At 46.3% G+C, this 10,794-nt stretch overlaps 1 protein-coding gene across 1 annotated transcript; it reads left to right on the plus strand.

Moving 5' to 3' along the window:
• Window positions 1-366: 366 nt before the first annotated feature.
• On the plus strand, window positions 367-1,591 carry LOC124665459 (glutathione S-transferase 3-like). The gene is made up of 3 exons (XM_047202875.1): window positions 367-593; window positions 706-754; window positions 975-1,591. The coding sequence occupies exons 1-3, from the start codon at window positions 444-446 to the stop codon at window positions 1,424-1,426; spliced, it is 651 nt and encodes a 216-aa protein (XP_047058831.1). The 5' UTR covers window positions 367-443; the 3' UTR covers window positions 1,427-1,591.
• Window positions 1,592-10,794: the final 9,203 nt, after the last annotated feature.

Here is a 10,794-nt window from a genome sequence, read left to right on the forward strand (position 1 = left end):
GCACGATCGAATGGATCGATGTGAATGATGCATTTTCGTCATGTGCGCGTCCATCGATTATCATGTGCTGTTTCACTACTACTCCTATATCCGATCCGAGGCACCGTCGGTGCCCACCCACCACGTTCGTGCGGCGCGCGCCATCATCCAGACGCAGAAAAAAAAAATACGTGTCCGATCCTTTGCGTACGAGTGCGAGTTTCGCCGATACTTCCAATGGCAGCCACTGGGGCCCGGTAGGTCAGTGGTACTGGCGGTGTGAAAGCTCGTGGCTTTGACCCAGACGCAGCGAGCTCGAGCTCAGCATCACACCCTCCATATATGCCAGGAGACTCAGGAAGTGAGAGAGCAACGCAGATAAGCTTAGCTATCTAGTTCAGCGAGCAACCGAGCAAGCACGTCAGTAAGCTCGAGCGAGAAGCAGCGACGAGAGATCCAGCGAGATGGCGCCGATCAAGCTGTACGGCATGGCGCTGTCGCCCAACGTGATTCGCGCGGCGGCTGTGCTCAACGAGATGGGCCTCGACTTCGAGATCGTCCCCGTCGACCTCCGCACCGGCGCACACAAGCACCCCGACTTCCTCGCTCTCAACGTAACGCACCCAGAAGCTCTTCCTGCTCCTTTGCTTCCTTTGCCAGAGAAATATGACAGAGATTTTGATATTCCTGGCTAATTTGTCTCGCTCTGCTTCGGTTTCTTTGCAGCCTTTCGGCCAGATCCCCGCGCTCCAGGACGGAGACGAAGTTCTCTATGGTAATTCACACTCCTGCCCTGCTCTTTCGTCAGTGCTACACCCAGATCCGGTCTGGGCTGGTGGATCCATACATTTTGGTCCACATACTTACCTTTCTGCAACAATCTATCTCTCTCTCTCAGAGGCAGATCTTCTAGCAAATTAACTAGTCTAGCTTGGAAACCATAGCTTAATCAATTCCCCAACTTAACGAACATGCCCTGCCATTTTCGTCTGCAGAGTCCCGCGCCATCAACCGGTACATCGCCACCAAGTACAAGTCGCAGGGACCGGACCTCGTCCCGACGCCGTCGGCGAAGCTTGAGACGTGGCTGGAGGTGGAGTCGCACCACTTCTACCCGGCCGTGTCCCCGCTGGTCTTCCAGCTCCTCATCAAGCCCATGCTCGGCGGCGCCCCCGACGCGGAGGTGGTCGACAAGAACGCCGCGGACCTCGCCAAGGTGCTCGACGTCTACGAGGCGCACCTCGCCAAGGGCAACAAGTACCTCGCCGGCGACGCCTACACGCTCGCCGACGCCAACCACCTGTCTTACCTCTTCCTGCTCACCAAGACGCCCAAGGCCGAGCTCGTCGCGTCCAGGCCCCACGTCAAGGCGTGGTGGGATGATATTTCTGTCCGCCCTGCGTGGCTCAAGACCGTCGCCGCCATCCCGTTCCCGCCCAGCGCTTGATGTCAGGCCGACGTGATCGTGCCGGGGCCGGTTGATTGGTGCGATGGATGTGGGTTTACTTGTTTAGACGCGGGAGTTGAATAAAATCGAGATGCTACTCTGTATGAAATGAACAATCAGTTTTAATGCTTGCCTCACAAAATAAAATGTCAGTGATTCAGTGAATGCAAGTCGTCATGTTGCTGACGCACGTTTATCCAGTTTCAGATTGGTATTCGGACTCCCTGTCCTGTCGGCTAGACTCTCAGAAATCCCTTACCATCTCATCCTCCCACCACCTCGCGACCGCCTCGCGCGAGCCAGATCGGCACCGCAACCACCCCTCATTGCCGTTGGCCAGTAGTGTCAGATAACCCCTTACGCCGCTTGATACATCTTTCCACTCCCCCACTCTACCACGCCATCATCACACAACATCTAAAGGTATAATTGCTGCACCCCCATGAGCCTCTCCCAGGCTATCCACGCTAGCCACATCGCGCGGAAGGATTGGGCGCTGCCTTTGTTTTTCTCCACCAGTTGGGCCACATGGCGTCAGGCGATTGGTTGAGAGAGGAAAGGGAAGAAATATCTGTCCAAAGCAGGGAGAAAAAGGCACTGAGTCTCCTCCTCCCCCGATTTCTTCCTCAACCCTAGCCTCCATGGCCCCGACTCCCTCCTCCCCCAATTTCTTCCTCTCCCCGAGGCTCAGCCTCCATGCTCTCCTTGTCTCGGTTGCAGCGCGCCGCCGCGCGGTGGGAGGAGCGGCTGGGCAGTAGCACGGCGCCATTCCCATCGTCTTTGGCAAAGGAGGCTAGCTGCAGACGGATGTTCCGCGGTTGGGTGGGTCCTCCAGCTCGTGCTGCTCCGCGCGAGCAGCAGCAGCAGCGCCGGTGGATGATGCGGGAGATCTCCAAGGAGCCAGGACTCCCAGCTCCTTCGATTTCGTCGAAGTCACCGCGGTACTCCCTTATCCACCTTCCTCCCGCGTCCTCTCTCGATGATGCCGGCCAGCAGCACAACGACCTACCGCCCTGTCCTCTTCTTCGTTGGAGATCTACAGGTTCTCTCTCTCTGCAGTTTCCATCAATCCACCCCAGCTAGATCCATTGTCCTAAAACAAGGCGTTGACTGGCCAGGTATGGATGCATCCAGATCTGACGGAATGCTTCATTTATATTGTGTTCACTTCATGATGTTCATTGTTTCAATTTTTCGTTTAATTTTTTGTTGGAGTTGATCTGGGTCCAACAGAATCATTTTACATGGTAGAAAGAATAGGAACATTTGTTTGGTAGCCAAACAAACTGTTCCTGATCTCACTTGTTTGATATTTCTAAGTTGATTAATCACGGTTTTTTCCCCCTCTCCCGAAAGTTCTCGTCGTCTCCACCGCTCACCCTCCGTTCTTCTCCAGATCCGGGCCGGTCGGCCCCTCCCCGTCCCTTCATACAGCTTATATTCATGTCCATGTTCTTTCTACAGGTGCTGCTGATTCTTATTATTTGATCAAGCTCAGCCTCCTCTGCTCCCTCTTCATCTTGCACGGTGCCTCATAGGTGTCTGCCCAGTTTTATGATATAGCTCCTGGTGGATGGCCTTCTCAGTCCACCGGTTGCGACATCTTCAGCATCAGATACCGTGTCGTTGGCTGTTGTGCTCAACACCCACATGTTGACCCTTCGCTCAGGTATGATGCTTGACGGAATTCTGCGCCTAAATTCTTCTTCATGAATTTTCACAGTTGGTTCGGTATATGGTGGGCATGAGCTATTAACTGTCCTGGGGTTCATTTTGTACCCAAACTGTTTTAGTTGCACGATTTATTTTCTTTCCTTTTTCTGAAATACTATCCCCCAAAACAGATCAAACTTGAAACTGAAGCTTTATATTTCTGAATAAGAGGTCATGGTTGCTTCAGTTAACATGGATAAGAACATACACTTTACTCGAGACGACTAACCTCTTATTATTGGTTAACGGGGCAAATATGGATTATTAGTATTTTTGTTAACTCGGATTTGTGCTTTCCTCATATGAATAGCATTTTTTTCAGGTTTCTTATGTATCAAATATCAAAGAGATACATGTGTGACAGTCTACTAGGAAGTTAATGTTTGTGGCACTCTTGTTTTGGGAAAAATCTGGACAAGTTTGGGTTTCTAGGATTTTGCTGATGACACTATCTCGTTATGGGGTTGAAGCAGGACAATATGCTCATCTTACTAATTTGCAGATCTGAAGTGATGAAAGGTTTGAATTTTTCAAGATGTGAGATGACACAGCAGGAGATTAAAGATCCCAAGTCTTCACTTAACAGGTTGGTTTCTTCTCTTTGGCATATGCATAGGAGACGTAAGTGGAGTATGCAATACACACTGCAAACTTGCAGTTGCGTAGCTGTTTGATAGGTGTGGAAATGTTCTTATACAGCAAGACTAGATTATTGATATTTACATCGCTTTGGTATATGTGCAGCAGGGTAGCATCGCGGATCTGGTTGAGGGCAGCTGCTGCATGCCGGCCACCAGGAAGTGCCGCCAAGTTCCTTGCGCCGGTGGCTGTGAGATGCAACAGCTTCCTCCTTCCCATCATCCTTCTCCGCCGCAGCAGTCCCTGGTGAGAACTCTCATCCCTCCTCTTCAGGAATTAGTATTGATCTAAGAGCTTATATTGAGTACCAAAAGCATCGAGAAAAATAAATTAAAGGTGAGTTCTTGGTTGGATGTCAGATAATTTACCTGATATTGTTTCGTATTTTCCCCTCTTTTCTATGATGAAAGTGATTGACATATATATAGTAATATTTACTGTTAAGATGCGTGAGACAATTCCTAGACATTGGCTGGTTATGGTCCTGCAAAATCTATGAATCGATGGGTTGCATGTTATTACATTGTCACGGTATTTTATCCAAATTTATCTTATTCACTGCGGTCTATTTACCAGAACTACTCAACATGTCAAACATGAAGTAGAAATGAAATAAAAGGGACTTGGGAGAGTTCAAGAATGGGAGAGAATGATACCAAAACCGGACATTTCATAGTGGCCAATGTTGTGTATATTGAAATGTGCTGCATACAATGCAGTGAGATAAGTTTCAAGAATTAGCAGCATCTGAGGCAGAACAAAATGTCCGCTCGTATTTTAATTTAACATACACAAGTGTTCAGTTTTTACGAGGTGGTGTGATTATTAAAAGGAATGTGTGTGAACTTTACAAATACATATGGCAGATTTCTGTTTTCTATGGATACAAGTAATAAAAGGATAACTTAAACCACTTGATATTACCCCTTTTTTGGTACATATTTAGTTCCAGAATGCTAACTGGTTGTGTTCGACTACAACATCTTTTCCCCTCACCTGACAAATTGTAATGGCACAATATTTTGCTTGTCTATGCAGACCAGCAATTGAAGGCGCTCTTTGGCTCATCAATGAGAACTTGAGAAGCACCAAAGATCATACATGCAGGACAGCTCTCTTGAACTCCAGATGCTGGTGTTCTCAAATCAGTGCTAAACTGGTAGTGTTGATTCAGCCTGAGATGGAAATTGTATCATTCCACTGCATCTTGCATCTCAGTTTTGATCCATTATGACTTTCTTTTCTGAAATATCCTTTTCAGATTGCAAAATCAGTATATTTCTGGCCCATCTGTAGTAACAACTGCACATCTTGTGTGCAAATCATTACTAACTATATTCATCATTATGTGGAGTATAATCTGATAGACTATCAAAGCTAGCAGAATGGCTGATAGACTGTCGAAGCTAGCAGAATAGCAGAATGGTTGACAACCTTTGCACAATTATGATTATTTTCTTTTTGATGAAACAAGGATTAATCTTATATGTGAAATTAGAAGAGTAGTGTTGTTAACATTCTATGTGAAAGTAAGGGGTTCAAGGGTATCTTAGACGTGAGACCCGCCGCCAATCGACTATGTAGCTTTACCGATCAGTTCTTGAGTGGTTGAAAAATGGAATAATTTTTCATGATGCTAGATATTTCCTTCTGATTTAACAATATGGTCAAGCGGTGGTAGTCATTGTTCTCTATTACTAGCCTGTATTTCTTGTCTCAGTTGTCTTCATTACCAATTGTCATTTATAGATATTGAAGAAACCAATCTGGCTCCTCACTTATATTTTAGAATCCATATTATCTATTCTGGGAATGGTTCTGTGTCCATCTCCTGTAGATTAATCACCTGATAAGAAGCACCTACGAGATAAAATTATGCTGTGAGAATGCTATGGTATTTACCTATTTTTTCGCGGGTAGTAGTTACATATTATGTAACACAAATAGTATAGGTAGAAGAGGGTTTGGAATTACAACTGTGAGTTAAGTGTTCTTTCTAGCTTTAGCGTGCTGGGAGTCCCCACTCTCAAGTTATTGGACCAGTGACATACATGTGGCATCATTCTCATGAAAGAGTAGAAATCAGATGCAAAAGAACGAGATTTTTCCAATTCCCATACAGTTGTTTGTAAGGCCAATTATGGATATGGATCCATCTTTGTGGCTTGGATGAAATTCAGGGTTGAAGCCTGAAGAGGAGCCTTTCATTTTCTTGATCCATATAGGCTTATAAGCTGGAAATTTCTTTAATTGGAGTTTAGGTGATTTGTTGGGTTCTGATCAATGGCATTTAATCCTTAGAGGTTAATGTTTTAGCACTGAGGGCATAATTCTTGATGCAGTGTTTGGGATACCTGAAACATAATGTGCAGAAGCGGGGGCTCGACTTGCCCATCCTGCATGGCAAGTCTGAAGAAATCATCCCTTCAATTGCAAAGGCTCTAGGTGTACATGGTAAGCATATCTAAAAAATCATATTCGCTGAGCATGTTATTTTAGTTTGATGTGGAGTTTCTGGGTCCTTGGGCACATAGATTCATGTTACTCACCTATTCACTGTGCATGTTATTTCAATTTGACGTGGAATTTCTGGGCCCTTGGCTACTAATTTAAGTTACTTACCTATCGGCACAGCGGAGTGCCTGCACGGCTGCACGGCCACACTTCCTGATGTTAGAAACAGTAACCATATGGTTTCAATGTGGAGTCACGCCGCCCTCTCTCGCTATCATCCATCCACACTTTAACCAGCCAATACTGCTGGTGGATCGTACCTTGCAGCCACTGGGGAAGAATGGGAAATTTAATTGTTTTATACATATATATGGTTAGATACAGACTTTGATATTCCTCCATTCATTTTTTTATGTAAGCTTGTAAAGAAGCTAAACATGATCTCTCTGAAATTATGTTCTGAACAGAGAAGATACCTTTGGTTCCTATTTTTTGTGGGGACCCATATTCTGTTATTTATAGCATCCTTTGAACACTACATGTATAAATGCCTGAATGCTATACATTATTTTAAATGTACTATAAGTGATAACAACTAGGAAAGAGTAAGTGCGGCGCCACGCCCCACCATGGTAGTTTTTTGGGAGCATGTAAACTATTAGCACAAAAGCTGGTCGCAGAGCACGGTTCAGACAATGCAAGAAGAACTCTATGATGCTTATAACCAAATTTAGTCGGTTAATTGAATTGCAAATGTTCGGTTTCGTCAGAGTTAGTATGACAGTGAGCGGCATATGCTATTGATAGGTAAATCATACAGTCTGTACCGAAATATGGGCATCCTATATAGATTCAGCAATCAGTAAACTGTTAACATAAGAATTGGCCATAGAGCACACCATGGTTCAGTGGCCAGGGTACTTTAGCTTTTGAGAACACAACTTTGATAGCTGAGAAAGATGATATAACTATACAGAACGTTCAAGAATTCTGGAGGTTTGGTGCATAATGTTACAGCACCATTACATATGACTTCTAGTGCAGCTAATACACAAGCTGGTGAGTGGACCGCTGCATTGGCTCTGCCCCTGTTCTGCTACATGTGACTGGAGCGGACTGGACAAATTTTTGAGGCAGTGTGTTGCCCGATACCCTGTGAAATTATTTTGCCCCTCCAGGCGGAAATAGCTCCTTGTTCACTTTTTGGGTTGACTGTGCTCGATCCCTTTTTCTTGCTTTCTTTTGTGGATGTTGTGTTCTGGTAGAAATGTACGTAGAAAGTAGTTGTTAGCATTTCAGTTAAGGCAATAAAGAGATTTGCTACTTGCTAAGTAGCTCTTCTGAGCCTAGATCAGCTTCGTCGACGATACCCTTTGCCAGTGTGGGTGTGTCTGGCAGTTCAACTCTTGCAGATTGTTCATCGTCTGCCGGCAACTTGGAGCTTTCCTTTGGTCGGCTAGTGACCACACCACGGGGGCAAAATGCAAGGTCAATTGGGAGATAGTTTGTCGCCCTAAGAAACTTGGTGGCCTTGGAATCATTCATATGGACAAGTTCGCTACGGCCCTTCGTCTTAGATGGCCTTGGTTGGAGTGGAAAGACCCCAACAAGATTTGGGTGGGCTCCGGCAACCCTTGTTCGGAGCAAGATATGGACATTTTCTATGCCGCCACGACCATTACGGTGGGCAATGGGATGAAGACTCCTTTTTGGTATGCTCCTTGGCTTGATGGGAGAAAGCCAATTGAGATCGCTCCTCTTATCTATGCCTCTTCCAAGCGCAAGAATTGGAAGGTGGCGCATGCTCTACAAAACAATGCTTGGGTTCACAAAGTTGGTTTGGGGGATGGCTTTTCTTTGGAGCATCTTTCCCAATTTGTGGAGCTATGGGGTCTCATACAAAATTTCCACCTCAATGACAACATTGACGACGACATCTCTTGGAAACTCACCGAGAGTGGGCACTATTCGACAAAGTCCGCCTACGACTTGCAATTTCTTGGTTCCACCTTCTCAAGCCTATACAAATCAATGTGGAAGATGTGGGCGCCCCCAAAGATTAAGTTTTTCACTTGGCTTGCTTTCCAAAATAGAATTTGGACAGCCGACCGCTTGACAAAACGGGGTGGCCAAATTGTGGGGTTTGCCCTTTGTGCAACCAATGCACGGAGTCGGTCGATCACCTTCTAGTCCATTGCCGCTTCACCTTGCGTCTATGGGACAAGGCCAAAGAAGGGTTCGACATTCCGGCTTCTCATGCCAATAATTGGGCGGGTCTCTCCTTCCCGGAGTGGTGGACCATGATATCTACGGGGCAAAACCGCAAGGGTATGGCGTCTCTTGCCATGCTCATCATTTGGGAGATTTGGAATGAGAGAAACGATAGAGTTTTCAAGAACAAGCGCGCCCTTCGCAAGTCGTCTTCGAGAGGATCAAAAAAGAAGCTACGCTTTGGGTTTTAGCGGGTGCTAAAAATTTGTGTAATTTGATGCCGCGAGAGTAAAACTTGTATTATGTCTAAAACTTTTACTTTCTTGTAAACTCCTTTCTTAATCAATGAATGGGCAAAGCTTTTGCCCTTGTTTCAAAAAAAAAAAAAAAAGTGCTGGTGGGTCCAGCGGCTGGAGTAGCACGATAGGAACAACAGACATCGGCATGCCTATATAAAATAAAACAGAAGGAAAATCACCTATAAGAAAACAATCAAACAAAGAGGTTGCGTGCTACTTTTTATGTATCAGATATATTAGAGAACCAGATAAAATGTTCATGCAAGTGAGCACAAGGACATGAAAATATTTCTGTAACCTACGTGCATTGCTTGTACTCTCAAAGTTTCAGGTTGAGCCTCACACCATGGAGATCAAAGCAAAATCATAGACCCAATGTGAAATAAAGGTATATGTGCAAGCCAAGCATGGGCATAGGTGAACTGCCCACGTTATTGCTCATGTGCAAATGAGAGAATTTTCAATCTCAGCAATAGTAGTGTAGTAATGATTGTATTTTAGAGTTCGATCTTACCAATTTACGTTTTTAGATAGATTATATAATTAGTTTCAGATTTATATTTTCACGTGCGCAAATTAGTTTTCATAAAAAACTAAAATTGGGTTGTTATTACTTGAGTTCAGTTTACCCACGAAGCCACAAGTTAACTGAACTTTTTTTTTTTGCACAAAGAAGAGATCAGGATTCAGGAAGACCCTACAAGAACATCTATTCCATCACGTGGCAGGTTACAAATTTGCAGACAGACCCTTTTACAACACTCGCTCTGAAGAACCAGTAATTTGAAGATAAGGCCTGCCAAATTACAAAAAACACCCTAGAACTAAGAATGGGAACGCAATCGAGTCCCTGGGTGCCTCCGCCACCAGACGTCGGTGTCCTCAAGGCATCGCCACCGAGGAATAAGGCGCAAGCGCCCGAACACCCCTTTCCGGCGTAGCTCCGTCGCCGCTGGACACCTCGAAACCACCGGGGACAAACCACTTGGTGGGAGCAAGGTGCCGAGCTCCAGCAGCTAGGAAGAAGAGCCTCCGATCTAAAGGTTGGAGATATGCCGCCATGCCGGCGGAAAATCGCGGAGGCGAGAAGGCCATCCACGTGGTTGAGCTCGTCGAAGAAGAACCTTGGAAGAACCAATGTGTTGCAGCTGTCAACTATTCATGTTCATCCGGCCATAGATTGTTGATCCAACATCCAATAAAAGGGAGCAAGGTAACATACTGTCCATTGGTGCCTTGATAGAGGCAAGGTACTGGATCTCGATCCCTTGGAGAAGCAGCACCGTCCACCCCTGGAGCTGCAGCAGGAGATGCTGACACAACGACATGATCATGGCTGGCATGGATGCGCCATGGCGCGAAGCATGCACCGAAGGAACCGGTTGCCGACCACGACGCCCATGCACAAAAACATGAGAGTCGTCCGTCTGCAAAGAGAAAGTGAACATAGTTTGTAGAAGAGTAAAATGCATAGCAGGTACTTAAACTTATCGACGGGGTTCATATTGGTCATCGTACACAAAGAATACAAAGTTACGGTCACCGAAGACGCGGTGTTGGCTCATGTACGGTCACCCGGTCCAAGAGCAAGCGGTATTTGGTGAGGTCGTACATGCAGGACCCGCTTCTCGGGACCCATTGTCAAGTTTTTATTACAAACAGGCCCCCAAACTTACTAAAAACCCTTTATAATACATGACCTGCCCATGGCAAGTGGGGCCAGCGGTCAAAGTTCTCCCAGTCAGCACTGACAATTAAATGAAAAAGAAAAATATCCTGAAAAGGTAATACTGGAATCCATCTTCTCCCCAATCACCAATCAGTCCATCCCCGCCGCCGCATCGTCTTGCCGGGATGAGTCGCCTGCGCGAGGCGGCCACGACGGGGCTCCGCCGCATCCTCACACGGTCAAGCTTGGGGCGGCCGCGGGATAGACGCGCCGGCCCCCTTCGTCTCCTCAGCACCTCCCCATCCACCGCATGGAAGCAGGGACAGCTCCGCTGGTGGGTGGTGGGTGAACGGCGCCGAAGCCCTCCGCCGTGGCGGCGCGAA

This window comes from Lolium rigidum, chromosome 6 (assembly GCF_022539505.1).
Source record: "Lolium rigidum isolate FL_2022 chromosome 6, APGP_CSIRO_Lrig_0.1, whole genome shotgun sequence".
In the NCBI taxonomy this organism is placed as follows: domain Eukaryota; kingdom Viridiplantae; phylum Streptophyta; class Magnoliopsida; order Poales; family Poaceae; genus Lolium; species Lolium rigidum.